This window comes from Protobothrops mucrosquamatus, unplaced genomic scaffold (genome assembly GCF_001527695.2).
Source record: "Protobothrops mucrosquamatus isolate PMUCROS unplaced genomic scaffold, P.Mucros_1.0 scaffold564, whole genome shotgun sequence".
Classification (NCBI taxonomy): domain Eukaryota; kingdom Metazoa; phylum Chordata; class Lepidosauria; order Squamata; family Viperidae; genus Protobothrops; species Protobothrops mucrosquamatus.
This window is the reverse complement of record NW_015386867.1, coordinates 89,356-115,533: the sequence shown is the minus strand read 5'-3', so window position 1 is coordinate 115,533 and position 26,178 is coordinate 89,356. Positions and strand designations below refer to the sequence as shown.

General features: G+C 37.0%; 1 protein-coding gene across 1 annotated transcript in view; it reads right to left on the bottom strand.

The window, feature by feature from the left end:
- Window positions 1-26,178, bottom strand: part of LOC107288589 (activating molecule in BECN1-regulated autophagy protein 1) — a 104,176-nt gene that overhangs the window by 2,270 nt on the left and 75,728 nt on the right. The window contains exons 9-11 of the mRNA XM_015817221.1: window positions 20,782-20,921; window positions 8,122-8,214; window positions 7,308-7,504 (exon numbers count right to left, since the gene is read on the bottom strand). Coding sequence (XP_015672707.1) covers window positions 7,308-7,504; window positions 8,122-8,214; window positions 20,782-20,921 — 430 coding nt within the window. The remainder of the gene's footprint in view (window positions 1-7,307; window positions 7,505-8,121; window positions 8,215-20,781; window positions 20,922-26,178) is intronic.

Sequence of the window (26,178 nt, the reverse complement as noted above, 5' to 3'; positions counted from 1 at the left end):
AAGGACAGAACAATACCATTTCAGACAAGTGACTGTCCAGTCTCTTCTTAAAAACCTCCAGTAATGAAGCACCCACGATTTCTGGAGGCAACCTGTTCCACTGGTTAATTGTCCTCACTGTTAGGAAGTTTCTCCTTAATTCCAGGTTGCTTCTCTCCTTGATTAGTTTCCATCCACTGTTTCTTGTCCTGCCCTCTGGTGCTTTGGAAAATAAATCGACCCCCTCCTCTTTTTTTGGCAGCTTCTCAAATACTGGAACACTGCTATCATATCCCCCTAGTCCTTCTTTTCTTTAGACTTTTGTTGTTGTTGTTAGTTGCGAAGTCGTGTCCGACCCCAAATCCTGCAACCATTCTTCATATGTTTTAGTCTCCAGGCCAGGACACTGAGAGTAACCCTGATGTCTTGCCCTCAATATTCACCATGAGACCAAGTCAACAAATCTTTGGGTTCTGGCTGCTGTTATTGAACATCAGGTTGGTGAAATTTAACAAATCTGCCCCACCGCCCTCTCTGCTTGAGCTGCAGAGGATTCCATGGCTACACTGGTAGTGGAGTCCTTGAGGATGATGATTCTTGAGATCCCTAAGGCTTAATGGTCATTTAATCTGCCACCTAATGATACTCAATCTGGGACAGTTCAACAATTCATTGCCCCCATGGTCCTGTCCCAAATAATAGAGGACTCAACACATGCATAGTGCTGAAAAAGTGACCTATGACCAACTCTTGCACTTATGACTGTTGCAGCCTCCCACAGTCACACCATCAAAACTTAGGTGCTTGGCAACTGGTTTATACTTATGATGGTTGCAATGTCCTGGGGTCATGAGATCACCATTTGCAACCTTCCCAGGGGGCTTTTGACAAGCAAAGTCAATGGGGCAAAAGCCATTTTCATTTATGACTATGATTACCTGCTTAATGACCATAATAAAAATGGTTATAAAATCAGATGCAATTCACCTAATGACCGCAATGCTTAGTCACAGAAATTACAGCCCCAACGGTGGCCATAAAATTGAAGACTACTTGTAATAAATTTAATGAAACAAATAAATACATAAAATATGTGGGAGTTAAAATAATTAAAATCAAAAAGACAAAAAAACGCTTACAGCCTGTTCCATTGCATACTATGATTAAGGACTAAGAGTTTGACCTCATTAAAGTATTTTATATACACCCAAAATTTGCACACAACCCATTCTGCACTGTTGGAACTCATCATAGTTTCCTTGTTCTTGTACTTTCTGAGTCCTCAAGAATGGAGCAAGAATTAGATGAATCTGGAGAGGCGAACCTATCACCCAGAAGAACTACTTCTTGCAAGAGGACAAAATAAATTAAAAAAAAAACATAGTATTTCAGTGTTTCTCAACCTGGGTCTCTTTTAAGATATGTGGACTTTTGTTTTCCTTGCCAATGTTGAAAAAAAGAAGAAACAGCTATGATTGCCAGCTCATTTGGAAAGTAAGTCAAGTGTCACACAACTAGAGCTACCATCTAGTAAGAAAGGTCAGCCCATAAATGCATTGTTGTTGCTTTCCTTCTCTTAAAGTGGATATATGAGTTATGTTCAGTCATTTAATTTTGGCTTTTTACTTGTTTAGTCTATTTAGCCTAGAGAGAGCAGTGGTGGTGCAGTGGTTAGAATGCAGTATTGCAGGCTAATTAGGCTGACTGCCAGCAGTTCGATTCTCACCAGTTCAAGGCTGACTCAGCCTTCCATCATTCTGAGGTTGGTAAATTGAGGACCCAGATTGTTGGGGGCAATAGGCTGACTCTCTAAACCGCTTAGGGAAGGCTGTAAAGCACTATGAAGTGATATATAAGTCTACGTTCTATTTCTATTAACATACTGCTACCTATCACTGTTCCTTTTTCTCCAATGCTATCTATAGGCTCTCAAAAAATCATGTGATATGCAAAGTCCAGCTCTCCAAGGGCAAAGCAGAGTTAGGAAAAGCTCATTCAAGCTGCTTCATGAAGAATGAGCAATTAGTGGCCTTGCAATTGTAAGCTGTGGAAGAAAATATCTTTATTCAATGGAACGTGCTGAATTGTTCCACAGAGGATGTAGCAACCACCGGCCACCTGATCCTTATTAAAAATATAAATCTTCCTTCCAGACTTTATTGAAGCATCAGGTCTCATTACAAAAGAGGAGAAAGTGGCATTAGCTCATCTACAATGCAGAATTCTGAAGCAGGTTTTTTGGGGGGAGGTTATGTCTGTACAGGAAAACTTACCTTGCACCTTTAAATGCTGCCTAGTGATTCCTCAACCACCCAGAATCCTAAACAAGCTACATGAAAATGTTCTTTAAAAAAAAACTTTTAATACTTTAAATCACAATTTTGCCCTGAAATAAACATTACAAAAAAAAAGCAACACTAACTCTGAAATGTGAGAATAAATCTGTAAGACTTTATAATATTAAAGATTTTCAATTACTGGGGTTTTTGGAAGCCCACTTTCAATAATAAAAATTAAGGTTAGTGGTAGTGTAAAACCTAAGCAGACAGATTTCAGAATTAAATATTGGCTCAGTGGCTTAGAGCCCTGTCTAAGTTCAGCTACAGGCCTAGCTAGTTCAGCCCACTATGGGAAGTCACTAAGCAGAATATAATGAAATGTATGTCCTGCAAACTGCAGAAGGTCAATTTTAAGATGCTAATCAGTCATAATTGCTAACTAATGCTTCATTGACATCAGTTCTAAATGAGCATGTGCTGAGCTTGAAGCCTCCATTTAGGCAGTCCTTGAGCAGAACATGCTGATACTCTACTCATCTCCCCCACCAAGTTCTTTCATACAAAACATCTGCTTTGCTTCTGTGGTAAGGGCAGAACTCCAAGGCTGGGGTTGTTGCCTAGTCACAGAAGCAGCAGGTGCTGTTTCCACAGCAGCAGGGCTGACTGCTCAGTAATTTATCATGTCAAGAGAGATCTGATTAATAAAGACTAGAAAATGCAAAAGAGCCAAAGTTAGTATTTCTATCAAGGGGCTGATCTTCAGCGTCACTGCTAGACCCACAGACGTTGTTTCCCACCCTGTTGCTTTCATTTCTCCGTCAATTTCTCAGTGCTTCAGAAATACATCTGTGAAACAGACACATTTCTACAGAAAAAGAAAGAAAGAGAGCAGTTTTGGCATATTACGCCAAATAAAGAATTTGGGGAGCTTAAAAATGAGTATATTTTTTATATCATAAGCTTATTTCAGCAAACACATCAATGATCTCCCAGATAATAAAAAATAATAATTATACTTGTAATAAAAATAGTCTTATTTATTTGTACGAATGAAAAAGGATGTTGTGAATAATCCAAAGGGCATAACATTAGGGGATACTGGCTATTTAACTGAAGTCATATGCTACAGATTCCAGAGTTAGATTTATATCCGGCATCTCTGCAATCAAGGATCCTGGAGCAGATGCCTTTTCTCATTGCATATCACAACTACCAGGGTTGGTAAAATATGTTAGGCAGATCCTAAAATCTGAAACACTTAGTAAGTTCCACCTCATAATATTAATTGAATATTAAATTTAACAAAAAGTCAGAGAAGGCGAAACTTATAATTTCTGCTTTGCACGTTATGGGCTTCTAATGCATTCCCTCCCTTCTCAACGAGATACCTTTGTTTTGTGTATTTAGTTGCAACGCGTTTAGATATTAGCTGATTTGATGCAAACATATTCTCGGCTGGATGCAATAGAATAAAAGAATGTCGTATCACAACAACCTTGCTGCTTTATCATTAAATAAAGCTCAGTTTACACTTATTGGCATCAGCACAAGAAGTGCAACTTTCTAATGGCATTTTTGTTATTTCAAATAAGCATTTGAACATGGCCAGGACTAACTACACTTTTTTTTAAAAAAAAAAAAAATGCAGACATCGAGAAAGGAAATTATAATGAAATTATAGCCTGGGAGGGAACCACGAATTGGCATCTATTTATTGAAGCAATATAAATGAGGAAGCAACTCCCATGTTTTTTACAATAATAATGAATTTAATCTAGATCCGAATATATAATAAACAAGTTACTGGGTATTCAGATTTTCTTCCAGTTTGGCTACATTTGTACTATATACAGAGGCTTGACTACAGTTCATTATCCTGCCCTTATCATCTTTTTATAGATACATACCTACTAATCTTTCCTCCCCCTATTTTTCCCACAACAATAATCCTATGAAGTGAATTGAGCTGGGATAATAAGTGTAAACTAAGCTTTATTTAATGATAAGGCAGCAAGGTTGTTGTGATACATTCTTTTATTCTATTGTATCCAGCTGAGATGGCTCATAGTCACCCAGCAGAATTTTCATGCCTAAGATGGAGCTAGAAGTCACAGTCTCCTGCTTTCTAGCCTGGTGACAAATCTGGGGAGTATTCTGATTAAACCATTTTGTAATAGCAGAAGCCAGACAGGCAAGTGGAATCTGCATGATTATGCTTTGAGATGATATACTAACCAATAATGATGGAACGTAGATGTTTTTTCACAATCAGATAGTTCAGCCCCAGATTCTGGCCACAACAAAAACTACAGACATTAAAATAACAAGGTGGTACTATGTCTTTTCTTTTTAATACTGGCATATTTAGTATTGTTGTTCAAAATTAAATAGGGTTATTTTAAGAAGGCTTCACTATTCTGCTAATGAAGTCATATTTCTGTGTTAGTGACCTTAGCTAGGACTGATAACGATTAATGGATATGTTTCCAACAAATCTGAGTATTTTGCATTACATTTATTTAAATGGACCAAGAAATAAGTGCTTGTATCTCCTTTCATTAGAAGGCATCTTATATTTTTCCACAGCAAAAGATTTCTGAGCCTAACATTTATTTATGTGATTTTTCTGATTTTTTTAGACTGAAACTTACTTTCCTTTGACTGATGCAATCTTCACAAACAATAATACACAAAAAGCAGCAATTATGAGACTAAAAGGAACTAGAGAGATTCACTGTTATTAAGTTTACTAACATTATCATCTTTTCAAAAATTCAATGATTTTTCAGAAAGGTCATTTTTTACAGAGCCTGCAAAGATGAAGGATAAACTGTATTTACTAACAGACAAAAGTTTGGGGAGATTTACTGAGGATTATTTTCAGATTTTTCCATATGACACACATTCTTTGGTCCACCGTAACAAAGCAGAAAACACCATTTTCAATACAGAGCTTGCTCAGTGCTACTGATACTACTCAGTTTCATAATTATTTGTACCAAGAAATGCTAACTAATTCACAAACTTTGCTGGGGAAATACTGAAAAGTGTTGTTTCTGCTTATTTTCAACATTCAAAAATTTCAAAATCTTCATTCAATATTTGTAGAAGAATTGGGATATCAACTTAACTTCAACTATATTATTGAATCCATAGAAAATGCTGTTTCCCTATAATAGTAATGGTTGAGTCTAACTTTATAACCTGTCTTGCCTTGTAACTGACTTGATTTGCTGAATTTCTGGTGAAAAAGTCACTGAAAAAAAAGTGCTTTTCTCTAGTTTTTTAAAAAACAAGTTAGAAAAAAATCCATCTCAGTTGGAACTCACATCTTGTTTTTCTACACTAGGTAGAATCACATTAAGAGGGGAAAAAAATTTAACCTGAGCCGTTTTCCATACTTTGTAAACCCTAGATGCTGGTTGAGATTGCTAAGAATTCAGGAACCCAAATTCTTAACTCCTTTTAGGTTAATAGATTTAGGTGAAAAATAAAGCCCATTTCCTAACAGTAAGTTGAGCATGGTTAAAGGAATTACCAACATTCAGGTCTTAAGATTTTAATTGCTTTAAATCCTCTCTACTAGCTTTGTCAGTTTTAACCCTCCTGTCTTACTTAGAAGCAAACCTTGGAAAGGTAGATTGGAGACAAGAAAAGCATGGTACTAATTCGTCAGTATTGTGGCCAACTAAAATGCAGATTGTTTTCCAAATCCCCAGTTCTATATTTTGATATACTTTCGACTTATATATTTATTATGCAATTTCCCAGTGTGTGCTCATTTGCAAATATTTGCTGTATCCATTATTTACTTTTATACACTAATATATATTGTGCTAATAATTTACAGTAGGTCACTGTAATCCAATGGATATACAGTATTGCAAACTAAGTATAACTGATAATAATCTTAATTTTTTGTATATGCTCAGCATGACTCTTTTTAAGAACAGATAGCAGATCATAGTTTCCTAAAGAAACTTCCTTTAAGTAAAGATGCTTTTGTATGATAGCTTTGAAGAAATGTATCCTCCTTCCATCATTTGTTTCCTCCCTGTTTAATTGTCAGATTTTCTTCTTTTAAAATTATTTTAACTATAAGTAAGAATCGATGCATTTGACACATGTGGCTGGGATTTAGCACCATTTACATGTACTGTATAACAGTACATCATCAGTATTTTGTTCTTGTAAATAATCACATTTTATCACCATGCCCAACTCTAGCAAACTTAAGCTTAATACAAGTAATTAAATCAAGCCACTTTCTTGGCTTCTATATATTATACAAAGCTCAACTGTTTTCCTGTGCAACTGTTAAATTAATTATAATTACAGCAAGGACATAATGTTAAATTGCTGTTTACCTTTGAACTCAATGGAATAACTAAAGGTTATTATTTAAATTCAGGTTACGTTGTTATTTTGGAAACTAACAGTAGAATAAGTGGGCATAAGTCAGAACAGAACAGTGGGCATAAGTCAGAACACCTGCTAATAAAAAAAAAAGAATAGCAGCAGGGAAAAAAGTTGAATGAAGCCATGTATAAACAATACACTGCTGTTGATCAATATTTGTCTTTCGTTTCTATCAAGTCAAGCCCCCAGTATTGGTTAATTTATCCAGTCTATAGTATTTAAGAGCAGTTTTGTATGAGATAAGTTTATTTAACCTTGGCAAGAGCATACTTCACAAAGAAGTGGGGTTTTTTTCTTTACTAGATTCTTTTGTTTTTAATTTTTTTTCACACTTGAGAAGCAGCAATAATCCATTGGTTTTAGAAAAAAAATATATTCTAGAAGCAAACTTACCTCTCAGGATACACAAGAGATATAAAGGGCAATAGCAGAACAAACAATATTCTTTCATTTTCTAAAAATGGAAGAAACGAATGAGCACATGTATAGCTAAAGTTATTAACTGAAGATGATGCAACTGCTGTGTTTAGGCTCATTCTGTTTGTAAAAATATAATGTCCCTGGTTTTCTTAAGTAATGTCCAGAATAATACATATTTGGTCCTGACAATAATTCCCCAGTATCTCTTACCTTCGTTAACCCCTGAACTAAGACTTCCTGGTTCCTGAACTTCTCTCTCAGTTTGCGTTTCTGCATTCTGTAGCTGAGGGGCCAGAGTCTGTGTGCCCTGCGAAGTCACAGAGGTGGTTGGGTTCCGCGGCTGCAGGCCAATGGCATTCATTAAGCCCAAATCCCGATCTGTCCTCCAGGTGGCTGCTCTGCTGGTTCTGAAGAGATGCACAACCGAATATATTTAGGAACTAAAGAGCAAATACAGAAATGCCTGTATGCCCCTGAAACACCCAGTCATTCCTTATGGTTTCAACAGGCATCCCATTAAGAATTTTAACGAAAAAATGATCGAGAAGGTATTCAAAATTTGACAAGTTAGTTGGCTTATCTATATTATGTTTTCACATCTGATTTTGACTAAAACGATAATCCTGGTCCTACAGTTAGAAACAGTGTTGGATCCCATAATTGTTTTAAGGTTGGAACTAGTCCATTACTTTTGTAGTACTTTTCTAAGTTTTCAGTTCCCGGAAGCTTAATGTTTCCAACTGACTTAGGAAGGTGTGGTATTAACAGCTGGAAGGACTGTGGTTGACAGATTTACCTGAACATTTCACTTTGCATTAGTGAGATAACCAAGTATAAGCAGTGATATTATGCCATCTGGAGTAGAATTCAAGTGCCATGGGGAAAAATTAGTTTTAAAATTTTAGAGCTGCCATCATAACAACACCCAAGGGTAAGCAATACAATTACATCCAGACCTTGACAATAACAATACACATATTTCTATGTATGACTGGTTGCCTCCAAACTCATTCTCCAGACTCACCCCGGGCGTTCAGTACTTCTGCTGCTGGAATGCACAGTGAAGACAGTTTCATTCAGCTGGTCCCAGTAGTATTCTACACCAGAGTTTAATGCCCTGCCATCCAAAAGCAATAAGTCAAGAGATAAATGAAACCTGCCTGGTCCATATTAACAAGATTATATTTCCCAAATTTCACTTTTCAAAATAACATTCAAAATCTGCAGCAGGTAATATCAATTGTTGCTGTGGAAACATTACAAGGATTTCATTTTCTGTCCAGTCTTAAGACAAAAACTAAAAAGCCCGCAATCCCTAAAGAATCCAGTCTGAAATGTAAATTTAATTCTAAATTTTTTACAGATGGTTTGCACTGTACTAAATCTCGATATACATACTGTAGGTATGACTTTTTTCTACCTTCAATTTAAAGTACTTCTAGCATATACCAAACTTAAGAAGACACAAGAACTTTATTTCACAAATATAGCACTGAATATATATTCCTGACAGTAGCCAATATAAACATAGGCTATTCTTATGACCTAGTCCAGTGGTTATCCATGATCCATGGACCTCTGGGTGGACGTGATGTTGTCACAGGGGGTCCATGAAGGCCTAATGCAGTCCAATGCTTTAAATCTTGAGTTACGTCTTGGTGGTCTGTGGCGATCATTCATGGCCACAAAAGACATTTAAAGGGGGTCCATGGTGAAGAAAAGGCTAAGAACCACTGACCTAGCCCAGGGGGCCCCAACTCCCCCTGGGCTAGGTCACGGGGCACAGCCCACTACCGGGGGGCACAGCCCACTACCGGGACTTGGGGCACAGCCCACTACCGGGACTTGGTCCATTCGGAAGTGGGCCTCATGAGTGCAAAGCAGCTCCACTTTGCGAGCACCTGCTTGCTCTCATGTGAAGCTCCATTTGTGTGAGCAGCAGGCTCCCATTCCTGCCATTTGCACAAATGAAGCTGCACGTGCTTGTACACACACCTACCACTCACAAAGAACAATCCCCTCTCCCCCCCCCAAAGGGCTGCAAAGCCGGAAAGGTTGGGGACTGCTGACCTAACCAATAACTTATTTATAATACAGCAACATAGAAAACTACTAGCGAACTTTATTGTCATTTTTTTTACTGTGAGCACACTGGCCCACATTAAAAATGAAAATTCTGTTGCCTGCTCTCAAAAGAAAGTATATATCTACCGACACCCATGCATAACACACATATACACATGCTATATACATACATATACATATATATATACACACACCACACATATACACACACATTTATATGGATATATATTCAGTGAGGGAAACAGTATTTGATCCCCTGCTGACAAAGAAATTATCAGTCTATAATTGTAATGGTAGGTTTAACAGTGAGAGACAGAATAACAACAACAACAAAATAAAAAAAACGCATTTCAAAAAAGTTATAAACTGATTTGCATTTTAATGAGTGAAATAAGTATTGGACCCCCTATCAATCAGCAAGATTTCTGGTTTCCAGGTGTTTTTTATACAGGTAATGAGCTGAGATTAGAAGCAATCTCTTAAAGAGAGTGCTTCTAATCTCAGTTTGTTATCTATATAAAAGACACCTGTCCACAGAAGCAATCAATCAGATTCCAAACTCTTAACCATGGGCAAGACCAAAGAGCTGTCCAAGGATGTCAGGGACAAGATTGTAGACCTACACAAGGCTGGAATGGGCTACAAGACTATCGCCAAGCAGCTTGGTGAGAAGGTGACAACAGTTGGTGCAATTATTTGCAAATGGAAGAAACACAAAATAACTGTCAATCTCCCTTGGTCTGAGGCTCCATGCAAGATCTCATGTAATGGAGTTTCAATGATCATGTGAACGGTGAGGAATCAGCCCAGAATTACACGGGAGGATCTTGTCAATGATCTCAAGGCAGCTGGGACCATAGTCACCAAGAAAACAATTGGTAACACACTATGCTGTGAAGGACTGAAATCCTGCAGCGCCCGCAAGGTCCACCTGCTCAAGAAAGAACAGGAGGTAGGCGCCGCAGCGGCCTCCCAGCCACCTGCTTCTTCGGCTGAAGCAGTTGCCAGGGCTTGCATGGTCGCCGGCGGCGGGGAGCGCGTCAGCGGCCCTTGGGGACCATGCAAGCCCTTGCAACTGCTCCAGCCGAAGAAGCAGGCAGCTGGGAGGCTGCTGTGGCGCCTACCTCCTGCGTCCGTCAGCTGGCGACCCCCGGACCTGTGCCCGTCAGCTGGAACATCAGGCAAAGCTTTGGCCGGTGCGGAGGGCGAAGGGGAGGCCACCGCAGCGCTGAACTCCTGCGCCCGTCAGATGGCGACCCCCGGACCTGCGCCTGTCAGCTGGGAGGTCTGGCAACGGAGCCAGCTGGCGTGGAGGGTGATGGGGAAGCGGCGGCTCGGCGGGCAGGGTCCTGCCTGTGCGCGAATGTCAGGCCCACCCGCCCCATCTGTAAAAGAAAAAGTCTTCCGCCAAGCATAACCTTTAAGGGTTTTAAGGATCTTTGAGAGGGAGAGAGAAATAGAGAGAGGGAGAGAAAGAGAAATAGACAGAGGGGGAGAGAGAAAGAGAGAGGGAGAAAGAGAAAGAGAGAGGGAGAGAGAGAAGGAGAGGGAGAAAGGGAGAGAGAAAAAGGGAGACAGGGAGAGAGAGAAAGAAGAGGGAGAGGGAGAAAGAGGGAGAGAGAGAAAGAAAGAAGGAGAGAGATTAAATTAGTAACATGGCTGTTCAGTGAATCTGGTTTCCCCACTAACTTTGCTTGTCACAAGGTTGCAAAAGGTGATCACATGATCCTGGAACAATGTGACCATCATAAATAAGAATCGGTTGCCAAGCATCCGAATGTAAATCACATGACCCTGGGGATGCTGCAGTGATCATAAGTGTGAATAATGGTCATAAGTCACTTTTTCCAGTGCCGTTGTAACTTTGAACAGTCACCAAGCAAACTGTTGTAAGTTGAGGACTACCTGTACTTTATCATTTTTTTCCATTTTTTTTTTTGTCATCAAGCTTTTGACACCTTGCTGGGTGACTGGTGGTACTCGAATGTTGCCATATTCTAAAAGTGGTACAATTGGTGAAAAGGTTGAAAAGCCCTGCTATATAGAACAAAACTGTGGCTGAATTTGGATGTTCTGCTTTGGATACCACGAAGCCTCCTCTCAGAAGGTAACAAGGAAAACAGGTTGGGAAGAGGATGTGTAGCATACTTTCATAACTCTGAACACCTATTTGATGTCGACAAAACATACATAACACAGAATATACGAACTTCAAAAATTATGGCATTTCATCATTAATGGGATAGATATTTCAGCACCTAAGCCTAAATTTTGTATGTCCTGGTCTCAAACTGAAGGCATCCAAGTTGACCTTTCCCCAAATAACTACTATTTTTACAGGGATGAAATGTAAATAATTTCAAATGGCTCCAAAAGAGCCATTAATGTCATTTGTCTTTACATGTGACTAATTGTTAGTGACATATTGAGTTTTCATCCGGATAAGGTTATTTCCTAGGTCTCAAAAGCAGTTGCTTTAAAGACTTGCAGAGATGTGCTAGAATCATACTCTTATGTTCACTTCCTTCTATCCTTCTATCCAGCACATGGCATATAAGTAATGCTTGACCAGGGTCCATAGTATTGTCAGGGACTTTACAAATCCTGTCCATGACTGGCTTTTATTACTGCCTTCCGGGAGGAGGCTTCGTAGTATCTGTATCTGTAGCAGGACAACCAGATTTAGTAACAGCTTTGTTCCATATAGCATATTTTTTTAATCCAGTTAAGCCGTCATGGGTCTTGCATACCTCCCATGCATACATCACAATTTAAAATAACATTATCATTTTCATTAACTCCCCACCTTTATTATTTTTTATAAACAACTCAAGGTGGTGAACATATCGAATATACCTTCTTCCTTCTATTGTCCCCACAACAACAATTCTGTGAGGTGAGTTGGGCTGAGAGAGAGTGACTGGCCCAAAGTTACTCAGCTGGCTTTCACAGCTTAAGAAATATTTCAGAAGTATAGTATATTGAAATTCGTACCATGTTACGATATTACAAGCATGTAACACTACAGAATAAATAAAGTATGCAAACAGTATGTAGACTGTTATGTGATTTTATACAAGTATTAATTCTGTTCCAGACAAAGAACAAAGAGCAGTTTAGCAACTGAGTGACTGTGATATGACATTTAAAATTGTCCTACAACATAATACTTAAAAGATCAAAAGTGTTTTAAAATACTCCCTTAAACGAGTCCAAGTTTAGTGATGACTCTAAGCCTTCCATCTCTAATTTGGAACTCCTGTCTTGTAAAATAGCTGGCATATTCACAGCCATAATACAACAATTTGAAAATTGAGGTGATTTGGCAGGATTTTATGAAGTGCTTTGCCAGCTCTCAAGGATGTCTAAGGATGTTGCAAATTAAAATATCTGAATGTATCCTAAACCATATATTGTCAAAAATCACCACCAGTCAATTGCAAAGGACAGCTTTACTTGGAATAGCTTATATCCTGCAATGATATCTTTAACACCATCAAACAAGACCATCTGTCTATCCAAGGTCTTTGAGAAGGACTTGTAGGTGGATAAAATTATCAAATAAATATCTGGCTAATTGTGAAACAAACCATACGATATTAAAAATCTATATGGTGAGAGTCACTCCAAGAATCAGATGGGCGGTGTTCTTAATAAAACTGTTCTTCATAAAAAGGTACCGACAGAATCTTAGTTGATAGTTTCCGTGCCTTTAACTGAATTTAGATTTTCCACCACGAACAAAAGAGAAGTTGCCAATAATTAAAGTAAAACTAACAGATGTGCATGGAACAAGAGCCAAAACATTCTTATTTTAGTTGGCTTTCAGTTCATGGCATGAAAAATTAAACTTTAATATTTGTTAACAGTCTGAAGCAAGGGGTAATGAAAACCAAATCAAAGAAATCCTATAGTCTTTGCTCCCAGGATTTTTTATCTCAGATGGTTAGAAGAAGGTTGCTAGTATCAACCTTTACAAAATTTTAAGTCATGGGTCCCAAACATCTGAAGGACTGTTCAGAACCTCATTCTGTACTTCGGATTATCCTCAGAATCCTCCTCTGGATAGTCTTTCATGTTATGGTGGGACAAGAAGCTACCTGGGATACCCTTTGACCACTAACAGCAGAATGCCCTCCACAGTGAGGGCATCCCACTGTTTTCTACTTAGGGAATTCTTGGCACCCCACTTGGTTTTATTTCAAGTATCAGGCAAATACATTTTTTTGGTTTGGTCTTTTAATATATTAAGACTTTAAAGTTATATGCTGAATGAAATCATTTAATTTTTCTGTTATGTTTGCCTTGCTAACGAACTGTATTTTACTTATTGTTATTTCAGTTTTTTAAAAAAGATTTTAAACATTTTAAAAGTGTGATCTTAATGTTTTGCAAGTAAACCCAGAAAAATCAGTTTTGAAGAGCAACATGTTAATTTTTAAAATAAAAAAAAGACTGAATTTCATAGTCAGGTCACTTTCTGTGATTTTGCCTCTCAGTGGCTTTACCTATTGGTCAAGTTATTGGTAAAGTGATCGCAGGGGTAATGGATTCCTAGGGATTTTCTGTCTGATATGGTTAGCACTCCTGCTGAAACTCTAGGTACACCCACTCTATTTAGCTGCAGACTAAATTTGCACTACGTGTTGTCCAAGGCTTGGAGTCTCAGTGAGGACTGAGAGTGATTATTAACACATTAAAATCATTCTCACACACTGCAATGGAAAACTGATAAGTGCTGAATAAAGTAACGGGGAGAGGGCTGTCTTTGTTACGGATGTTCTTCTACCAGAACTGACAGTCTTTCCACAACATAAAATAAGATCTTTGTGGCATTTGATAATCTACCCATATTCTTATTAATACTGTCCAGGAACACAGGATTACAGTTGTTCATATTGTGGCAATTTATGACATGATCTGTAGCCAGATGCTTCTATACAATGAATATGGCTAGTGCTATCAATTCTGGGGTTTTTCCTATACATTCTTTGCTTACTGCCAAAGCTTTCAGATTTTTCCGGCAATTTCAGATGCCAAGGAAAGCAATTTTTCTTTAAAAGCTCACTCAAATTAATTGCGTGCTTGTTGAGTACAGAGTCAGACAGCTATTTACTTCTAACAGATAGAGGATTAAGCAGAAACTTTATTTACTTGGAAGTATTTTCACTTTAAGTATAAATTGTCATACAAAAAGCCAGAACTGTTATATGAATGTTGGTTTAATCATCCTAGAGCACGGGTGTCAAACTCACGTATCGTCGCAACGTATCGTGACTTTTTTCCCATTGCCGGCAATGGGGTGGGCGCGGTTTTGGCATGATGCATCTGGCCCGCGGGCCGGCAGTTTGACACCCCTGTCCTAGAGCAAAAAAATATTATTCTCCAAAACCAAAAATTCTAAATAAATATCCAGAATAAATCCATTACTGGTCATCTACATTTTTCCAGTAATTCTTGGATATATTGAATAGCAAGGTAAGAATTATGACTCCAGAGATTGTTCAAGATGTTTCCTTCAAGAAAGCTGAAACACAACCCATTCATTTTCAGCTGTATTCCATATGTGTAACTCTCACATTGCTGGTTAAAAGCCTCAGGTTAGTAATATCAGGTAATATATTTTGTTTCAGGTACAAGTGGAGATTCCAATCAGAATTATGCATAAAACCAATAGGAAACAAAGTTTTCTGCTCCTTAGGTACCAAATATTTGATCTCTATCGAAGTAGGGAGAAACCATCAGAATAAAGAAAAACAGGTTACTGTACAGACATGAGTTAATAAAAATGGAGCCTTCACTCTCCTCATCCCAGGAAGACATTGTTTTATGACAAATATACGCGCTGAAGCACAAGGAGAAAGAAAATTCTGCAGCTTTGGTAATTTGGTAATGGTATCAATACCGTAATTGATGGTAATGGTAATTTGGTAATGGTATCAATACCGTTGTGATAATTGATGCAGTAGTAATTCACTGCCTAAATATTCCTAAAGCAAATAAAAAATATAACTGAGTGGACTCTGTTCAAACTCATGCTGTTTTAAGAAGCTGAGAACGATAGGTTTGCACAAGCATATGTGACCTGTGACATTTTATAACCGTCTTAAGAACAAAATATTGCTTCTGCTGCAAAAAGTAGGCATTCTGTGTAAAGTATAATAGCGTGAATAAAAAGGCTCAGATTAGAAAATGAAATCATTAATGTTAAAGATGATTTCTAAGAGAATATTAATTGCTATAGCCTAGAGATGTAAAAATTTGGAAGTATGAAATAGAGGTCAACCTTCCCCCCCCCATTTATTCAAAACCCACACAAACATTTGGGAGGGAAATTAGCACTATTGAAACATCTAAGGGAAATATGTTATTGTAGGAATGTAAAATGTATTGTGATTAATAGGTTTGCTCATAAAATTCTTTTATCTTAAATTTAGTGCGGTTAACACTTGACTTAAAAGTGAGTGGAGTGAAAGTTTTCTCACAAAAAATAGTAAATTCATTAATAATTTACATAACATACTAATGTAATTAAAGCTTTAAAATATATTCAATTCAGAATGTTTACAGGGGTGTAAGAAAACATAGCATGCTTTCTTTGATTTCCGCAATCCTCTTTATTTTTGTAGTATAGGAGACAATTTCAAGGCTTGGAAAAGACGATCCTTCTTAGGTTCAAAGTGCCAGTTCTGGCTGGTCCATCTCTGGACCAAAACATGTGTCTTTTGGACAGAAGTATTCTAATGTAGGGAGAGAAGAAAAAGGCAAGGCCCTTAAAGGTGGCAGCTAAGTGGAAGTAATGGACACTAAACTGCTGGGGAAAAAAGATGAGTTGGTAGGAGAGGGATAGGGTAACATTGAATTTTAACTGAATTATAAATTTAAGATCTCTATTTATTGTTTTAATGTTTTACATGGCACATTTATTGAATGAGTGTAAGCTGTCTAGAGTCGCCTTTGGTGAGATGGGCAGCATATGAGTTTATTAAATAAATAATAAATGAATGAATAAATAAATAAATATAAAATAAAATAAACATGGCCTTGCCCTACTTAACTTCTAAGACCCCTCCAGACTGTGTCTCAGTTAAAATCCAGAACAATCAAAAGCTTCTCAGTTTCTGTTGAGTAAGACTGAGATCTCCCAAAGGTTCTGGCTGAACTTCTAAAACACAGTATGTTTGATTCATGGTTAGAATGGAATCAATTCCCTGCCACAGGGAAGAGGGAGTCAGGCTGTTCTCCAAAGCGCCTGAAGGCAGGACGAGAAGCAACGGATGGAAACTGATCAAGGAGAGAAGCAACCTAGAACTAAGGAGAAACTTCCTGACAGTTAGAACAATTAACCAGTGGAACAACCTGCCTCCAGAAGCGGTGAATGCTCCAACACTGGAAGTCTTTAAGAAGAGACTGGACGGCCATTTGTCTGAAATGGTATAGGGTTTCCTGCCTGAGCAGGGGGTTGGACTAGATGACCGTCCAACTTTATCATCACCATCACCATTATTTAGTACTTTCACTAATGTATGTTAAATATTTATTTACTTTCCTCTAATACATGAGGTTCATAACGACCCCATCAAATGACTCTATGTTATTCTAAGGATATTATTAGTATTTCAAAATGTTTGAATCAGTATTCCAAGTTCAAAGTTATGAAACATGGCACAGAATGTGGGTAAACAACTTTGACAGAATTCCTAGAAGAATTTTAAGAATCAAGAAGTATATCTTACCGATTAAAACCAATTGCTTAATTGATACTGTAAGTATGTAGAAAAACATGTAATGTATGCTGCATCAGCCAAAGATAGGTTTTCCTGAGGCTTAATGCAGGTGAAAGGTTATCCCCAAAATTATTGTTCCTGAAGGAGGAGAACCGCTTTGGGGGAAACTCATTTCAGTAGTGAAACAAAGATAAGAATCTGGGAGAATTCTTTTTTAAATGTAACCTGGGCTAGAATGAGGGAAATCTAACTGGGATTATGGCAGGAAGGAAGTACTGTATGATAACTGGGGATTAATTAACATGTCAGATAAGAACAATGGAGGTTAGTTACATAGTTTGTGCCTACCCTTCCTGCTGCTATACATCTCACTCAGAGTAATTGCAGGTTACTCTCTCATCTGCTGGTACTGTTGTTAAATGCCTGATCAATGAGTATTACAATGCCAACCTGATGTGCTTATAATTAAAACGGGGACTGGGAAACTAGGAGACGGGTATGTCCTCCTAGTGCTTGACTCTGCTCCAGATTAGATAAGAAAGGGAGGTTGCTACAGTCTGCAGGAAATTTCTTTGCCATTCTAGCTTTCTATGTAACTAAAATCATTGTGGAGCAAATATTTATTACACATTTAGGGATTTTGTTGATGTACTTTCCACATCGACGCCCAGTTGTTCTTTTTGTCTGAACTGATAAATATGGACCCAAATTTTGGGCTGAGAACTCACTGAACAATTGTTCTGAGTTATTTAAGCATCCATACTAAAAGCATCCATGGTTAGAGCAGCCTAAAACTTCATAGCCACCACGACCAACATGAGGTTATCCAGACTAGCCCAAAACATATAGCTAGTCATGCTCTGGATTTTGTGTTCCTTCATGGTTTACTTTGCAAAGCATATTCAGTTCCCTGAGATAACTATAAACTGGATAAATGAAATTACTTTAAAACCTATTGGAATATAAGGGAAAAATAGAAACACAAGGCATTTGAGAAGCAAGCCATTCCCATTTCCACCTTTTATCCCTCAAAAGCAGACACTTCAAGAACCTTTCCACCATAAGCCCTCAGAAAAAAAAACATTGAAAGGGATTGGAATTTTCCAGTATTATCCACCTCCGGCTAATTGGGGGAGCCTGTGATCCTGGGAAAATTGCCCTCCCCCATTTTAACATCTAAAATAAAAATAAATCATGAGCAGCTTCTATATGTGGTTATTAAAGTACCAATATACTCAGCTACTTAAGATACCAAGTTGTTTAGCATATATAGCATGTGGCTGCTCTTCAATTTACTAAAATTTATTTAAATTTATGTCAGTTTAAGAGTTTTACAGACAATATCTCTCACATTTGTCCAGGTATTCTACAGTGAATGCCTGAATTTTCTAGCTGCAAGCAAGCTGCATCATATGATGCTTTAACATATCTCAAAAGGCAGAGGAAGAAGCTTGCAAAGTAAGTCAGATACTTAGTGTACTAGAAGGCACAGTCATTAAACAAAATTCTCCTTAATTTGATAAAAACATTTATTTATTTATTTATTTATTTATTTNTGCTTGGCCGACGGCACCCTGAGGAGGCCCGCTCTGTGGGAGCGTACCGGTCTGTGAGAGGGAATCTGTGGCAGAAGGCGGTCTCGGAGGTATCCAGGTCCGATGCCATGGAGCGCTTTAAAGGTGGTAACTAACACCTTAAAGCGCACCCGGAAGGCCACTGGCAACCAGTGCAGCTCGCGCAGCAGCGGCGTTACATACTAAATTGTTTTAAAAATAATATATACATATGCCTGACTCCATCTTCAGAAAAGTATGTTGTAAAGATCTCAATAAAATCTTTAAACTTAACAAAGGTAATTCTGTTTTGGATGACAATATTATGATTTGGGGGAGCTTAGTGCTACAATAATTACAAATAAATTCCAGAATAATATCTGCTTTAGGTCTTCTACAGCGGAAAAAAAAAATCCTGTGTTTTCTGCAAAAGTAACAAATCTGTTCTGGCAGGGGTGTCAAACTCGCAATGTCACATGACAATGGGATGGGTGCAATTTCGGCATGACGCATCCGGTCCGTGGGCCAGCAGTTTGACACCCCTGGGTTATGGCATTAGTTCACAGATGGTATCTATATGAACTTTCTTTAAGTCAAATAACTAATCCAAGAGTAGAGATCAATACAATCCTGTCTGTCTTCTCTTCTCTAAGCGTCCTGAGCCAAGACTTATTTTTCTTAAAAGGAAAATGATGCACTAGGGGCTCTCTTGCTGGGAGACATCTCTTCCACCGATTGAACAGTCTCGCAAAGAAACTGGGTCAGCCTCCAGAAATACATGATAAGGTTGAAGTTACATAGCTAGTAGGACTAAAAATTTGATTTAAAAAAGTGCCTCACAGAAGGTGAAAGTGCTTCACAGAAACTACAAATACGTTATAATGTACTTTAATAGATTAATTAATGATTACACCAAACTATAAAGCTTTAGGTCTGCATATTAGGATTGTTCTTTGTTGAAGTTATTACACATTAGGAAATCTGGCACTGACAAAAATGTGTTGCTTTCAGATTAATAATTGCTATTCCTCCCAATGGATTTATTCAACCGTAAATTTCGTGCACATCTACATATAACTGGAAAATCAGTTTAGACTTTTATTGCAAAGCATATTTCAACTGGAATGGAAAGTAAATCTGTAAATAGAGCAAGGAAGTGGCTGGAACCAAGGGATGGGATTTCACCACTGGGCATCCTTATTTTCTAAAGATACCAACCAGTTATGTAGAATAAAATAATTAAAGAATCTTATCAACAACCAAAGCCTAAATTTAAGTCTGATAGAGTCTTATGTTTTGCCTAGGATGTGTTAGTAATATTCTTTTAATCTCACCTATTCTTTGTCCACTGCTCCAGAGAATATACTCCTTTCTGGAACTGTTTTTGCTTTATAAATTTTTAAAAGTATTGATTCTGTCTTCTGGTCAGCTCCATTCTTTTTTATTGATACATGTTGCTTTTTGGAAAGATTATTAATTATGGCATAGACCTGCTGTGGAGTTTGGTGGCCTCAACATTGAAATAATAAATAAAATAAAAAGTGGTAAGACTAAGAAGTGAAGCTATCTTTCTGATACTGTGCTGTTAGATATGTTTTTACTGAGTTATACCTAGCTCTTTCAGTATAGCTGTGATTCAGCAATATATAGAAAGCCAGTTTTCCTACTTCTACCAAAGTTTCTAATTTTTACCAGAAGTTAGAAAACCAGTATAAAGGATTGAAGCAACAGAAGACTTGAATCATGGCATATTCAACTGAAAATGTCAACTGAATCCCCAATAAAAACCCAGGAGAGGAGAAGAGAGGAAATTGGCTGGCTCCACAGTATTATGAGTCAGACTTGTATCTTTGATTTTAATTATTCTTATTCAATATATATTTCTACCACAAAGCAATGGAAAATGATGTGCCTCATTTTTGTGCTATAAAAGAGGGGGGAAATGAACTGTAGGGTCTCTGATTCTATCCTGAACTTCAGAAACATCCAGAAGAAACATCTATATTATGTTTTTATTACTTCTAGAATTCAGGTCAATCTCTGAAATGAGGCTCTTCTTTTTCCTTGCAACAATGACACAGATTTGGTGAGCAAAGTTACTCAGATTTTCCTCTCTTTTCACAATCTCCAAATACACCTCAAGCCCATTTAGCTGTAGTAATAATTTAGGTTAAAAAAACAACAATAAAATTTATCATAAAAAAGATTAACTCTTAAAATTTATTCTAAACAAATTACTGAAACTAAACAAATGCTTAAAAGGTTTCTAATAAAATCAAAGTTTATTATAATTTTCAAGTTTTAAATCATGCCACTTACTCTGGTCGGCAAATCACCAGATCCCCTTTATTAGTGCCATAAGCTAATCCTAAACCTGGCTCAGGTAACCAGCGAGCAGAATTTATGCTGACGTGTCTTCTTTGATCGGCAGGCATTGGGTACAAGACATTGAACACTCTCTAAAACAAGAGAAACAAAATAGAATTAATAATAGTTCAAACAAGCAAAACTAAGTTTGGAAGAAGATCAAACTACTTTTTTTACATCCTGCAAATAAAATACTGTAAGTAATATGAATCAAGAAAGTGAAAAATCAAGGAAGTATCAATCATCCTCTACATTAAAAAAAAACAACTAGATAGCATTCTTTTCAGCAAAACAATTCCAAGTATTAACAAGCTGTCTTGGCACTGTGTAATCTACCACTGGGCTGGACATCAGAATTTTATTTAGCCTGTCTATAAACCTTGGCAAATATCACAGACACAAAGATGCATATATTAGTAAAATATAGATGCTGCATTTCTCTATTGCAAAAAAACACAAAACTATTATGTATCAAACTTGAAATATCAGAGAATGTTGTAAACCAGAATTTAAAAAGGCAGAATGGAATGGGGAGAAGGAATCAAGCTTACTAAATATGTATGTATACGTCATGTGATTTCTTAATTTATTGACTCTTACTTCTTTCTCCTCTGATCATTTAAGGATATGAGGATATTTTTGATGCATGTATGTGTGCGCACACATTATCATCGGCCCAATCAATCCACGACAGGAGGAAAAATGTCTTCCTTCAAGGTTATGTACTGTAAGTGTAATCTACCAGTCCAGAGCAGGCTGGGAGATATAAAGGGGAGTTTTTTTTGTCTTTACAATCTAGGGCTGAGATGATTGGGCCAAGTTGTCTGACTAGCTTGTATACCTAAAACCTAGCTCATCCTACTCCTAGTCCAGTACCTTACACACTACATCAAAGTGGCTCTAGTGTGTTTGTGTATATGTGTGTGTATTAAAAAGACACTGAATAATGATAGCTACTCAGAAGTTAATAATGATATATCAATAAACTTTCACATCAATAAAAGGAATGTTAGTGGAATACATAATGACTTTGTCCACTTTAAAATAACATATAAATAATTGGGGGGGGGGCATTTTATCTTCCCCAAAAGTAAGTGGCATTTGGAGAACTTCAGCGTAAACCGAGACCGTCAACCTCTTTGGTGTTATCATTAATACCTACATAATTTCAGCATACCTGTCCTACTCTCTTGGCTGTGTAATAAAGAATCCAATATACACTGATTGTATCTGTTGCCATGGAGATTATGGTATGCACTCCAGTTTTAATGGGGCTGTGATAACGAGAAGCCTTTTATAAGAGCAAAGTAGCGTTTATTCAGAAAAATAAGCATTGTTTTGAGATATAAGAGGAAAAAAAAGAATGCACTAGGGGATCATAATGCAAACTTGCTTCATGAATAAACAATTTCTCTCAGGCAACTGCTTCTTGCCAAGAAATGTGGCTGGAAATGACTCCTTGGATCTAGCAATTGCTATACCACACTTACTGTTCATTTCCATTGGGAAATTTTAGCCGTCTGCATCTATCACAAAAACTCAACTTTCTTCACAAACATCAATTAATTGTCTATGAGAGCATAGCTCCATATGGCCTAAATCATCCATGCCAAGGATGCTTAATATTGTGAATTATAGGAAGGAGGATGGTTCCTACCATCATGGTGGACAAGCCACCATACAGGACAAGGGGAGAATCTCAACTCTACTGCACTGTCTTGAGGAGAGAATTTCTCCTCCTATTCCTAATCTTTCCAGAAAAACAAAAACAAATCCAAAATTAATTTCCCCTGATGTATCTATCATTATCAGATAAATAGAAACAAAAATCTAACTTCTCTTTTTAATACACTTGATGTGAGAATAAAGATGGCATGAGTACATTTTTAAAAGATTTTTAAAAAGCAGCTTTGTTGGAATAAAATAGAGAATAACTGTTCAATGATGGGGTGTATTTGTTTAATTCCCACTATACAAATACTCCAAGTAAGATAAAGGAAAAAGGGCTGATTTAGGATATATCAATCCATACTTACAGTACAAAAACATTTCCTCTCTTATTCTGTAGCAAATGTTCTGTCAAATATCACATCACCAAATGATATCCTAACTTCATATCCTTGTCAATTTACCTTGTCAGACTAACAGTAATTGCAACATAAGCAGTCTTCTTGGTAGAGAGCTGACTTGTTCCTCACAAGAACACTGCTGTAGGTCAGAGATTACTTTTGTGCAGAGTGTTCCTGAGTGAGGTCTTCAGTATTTTGCCTATCTTGCTATGATGAAATTAACCCATCAGGAAAACCACAATGCTTCCTATTGAGTTTCTAAAACTAAAAATGAATTTCACTCCTTCCCCCCCCCCCAGGATCTGCTCTTACGCCTTTGTTTATTTTTCTTCCAAATCTATGAAGTCTAAAACTCTCAAATACTGCTTTTTAAATTCAATATTTTTAGATGGGAATTGGCACTTGTGTTGCTTAACTGGCTATTTATTAACTTGGACTTTTTCTTTAGCCTTTAAGCCACCTAAGATACCAATGACCTGTGGGAGACAGATAATAGTCTAACAACTTTTCCATATGGTTCTGAAAAGTTTATTAGACAGAACAAACTAAAACAGTCTGAATTGTCCTGAGGGGGAAGGAGACAAATAGGAGAAATCAGATTGTTGCCTTTTCCCTGGTATGCTACAGGCTTTCTATTCTCTCCATTTCTTTTAACACCTACATACAATCACTAGGAGAGAACATCTCAATATGCTGATAATACATCTCATACATGTCATCCTGGGACATAACACACACTGCAGCAGAAGTGTTGATCCAGTAATTGGAAACAAAGGATCTGAATGGGGAAAAATAGACTCCCTGCAAGAAAGAATGGCTATGGGTTTCTGGATCTAATGATTCCAGGCCAATATTATTATTTTTTTAACTCTAACAGAGTCATGCTCTCCCATTCAGAGATGGGTTGCAGTTTTGGAATCATCAAATACTTATAGCTCCTGCTTGACTAGCAGATGGCAGCTGTGGCAAGAAGTGTTTATAATGCATAGCTTATATCTAATGTGTTAATTATGGCCATTCCTGGATAACAGGAACCCCTGTTCTCATATAATAATAATAATAATAATAATAATAATAATAATAATAATAATAATAATAATAATAATAATAATAATAATAATAATAATAATAATAATAATAACAACAACAATAATAATAATAATAATAATAATAAAAAGTTGGAAGGGACCTTGGAGGTCATCTAGTCCATAATGCACTCTAAATGGGACTGCTCTTGAAGAGCCTTCAGAAACTACAACGACAAAATACAACAGCCTGAGCAATGATGGATATATCCCAATATACTGGATTAACTGTTGCTTTGGGAGCTGCATTGGTTACTGGTTGGCTTACAGATGATCCATGGTGCTGGTTGTCACTTTAAGGTCTTACATGGCTCTGCATCGAGTTATTGAGAGACCTCTATCCATCTGCCCATCTGATCAGATCAAATATTGTCAGCTCCTTTCAGGTCTCGTCCTTATGAAACTGTCACATATACTTTGGAATTCCCTCCCCTGAGCTAGTCTTTTTCTCCCTGGTTTCAGTAAAGCAGTCAAAACCTGGTTGTTTCATCTAGCACAGGAAATGGTATGCTGTGACTCAAAGTGAAGCACACAACCTTGTATTTTCTGATTTATAAATGTTGATGTTAATCTTTGTTTATATTGAGGGCTTTTATGACTTTACAGTCCCATCAGATGGGAAAGACAATTAAGACATAACATTAGTGCACAAAGATTTTATTTCTTGCCGTATACAACTCTAATAGTATTCACACAAATTGTCATTTTATACGATATCTGTGACTGATCACTGAAAAAAAACCCTTGCTTTTTGGTTGATAAAGATGATAAAGACAAGTTAGCTATAGCAGAGTAATTGGCCACTGATGTTTCCTCAGTCAAATACTTTAGGCTGCTATTATTCAAATTTGCCCATTATTTATGGATTCATTGTTGTTTGGATCATTGTTGTTTGGTAAAAGCACAATTCACCTTCTTGTATATTGAAGAAGCCAAAAACTGCCCATTTAAAGAGATGTCGGAAAAAGTGCTAGTTTTAATTTTTGCACTGACTAAATATATCAGTAACCAGAAATTACAGGAATAGTTAGCTTCTTCTTTCCAATACATGACTGACACTACTATTTCCTATTTCCAACTTATTCTGAACCATGACAACAATATAAAGGCACAGTTCTTGGGGCCCTTTGAAGCTAGGGATAACAGCCTCCCTCCTTTAATTTTACAGGTTCTTTTTCCTAACAAAATATCTCCCCAGTGCCTTTTAAAGTGTTAAATCTTGTCTGCAAATTGAATAGTTTCACATACAGACAGGAAAAAATAACCCACAACAGTGTTATTTCATATCCTTGCTGTATTTCAGCTCATAAATGTATAAATTTAAGTCCATTCTCATCTGGACTAATTCCAAAGCAAACGAGCATAGTCAAACTAGCTCTTAGTATTGTTGCTCTAAACCAGAATTAATAACTAAAAATAATGTTGAAACAGCAAGATATTTAATGAAAACTAATCACTGAATCATGGAATGATTATAGTAAGCCTCTACCACATGTATGTAGTAAGCCTCTACCACATGTACTATATAATTTGGTTGTGTACTGTTTTTAACAGTTAACTCAGTGCACAGAAGTTAAAACAGACTCTTCTTGATATTGGTATTAATGAGGACAAGATAAACCCGTTGTCAGAAACCTGAAAGAATTCCACATCAGATCCTATAGAGTTGAAGGAGAATTATAGATAATAAAGAAATAGGAAAAACAAAACCTAGCAGTTGGAGGATGACTATAGGGATAGTGTAATGTAACAAAAAGAAGTGGATATAAAGGGAAAGAAGCTGAGAATGGAACAACTACAGTGATTCTCATATGTGCTATATGATGTTAAAATTAGTTAGTGTTTTATCCACAGGTTTGATATTATGAAATTGTTTTTCACTGAGTATTCTTTTTTAAAAACAAAAAACAAAACCTCTTAATAGGATTAAAAGTATCAACAATATGGAATATTATGTTGGCTGACCTTTTTATTGTAAGAAATTGAAACTGAATATAAACAAAAAATAATATTTTATAAGAGTAATGGGTGCTGGCCATTCAAAAAGCTTTCTTATCCAGTTCCGATGTACAGAACACTTTAAATCAGTTGAAGAAATATAAATGGAGTAACCGTTTCTTGATTTTCCCGGGAGCTATACATCCTTTTGATTTCACAATTTGCCAGTTCTTAAGCTGGAAAGCACCTTTCAGATA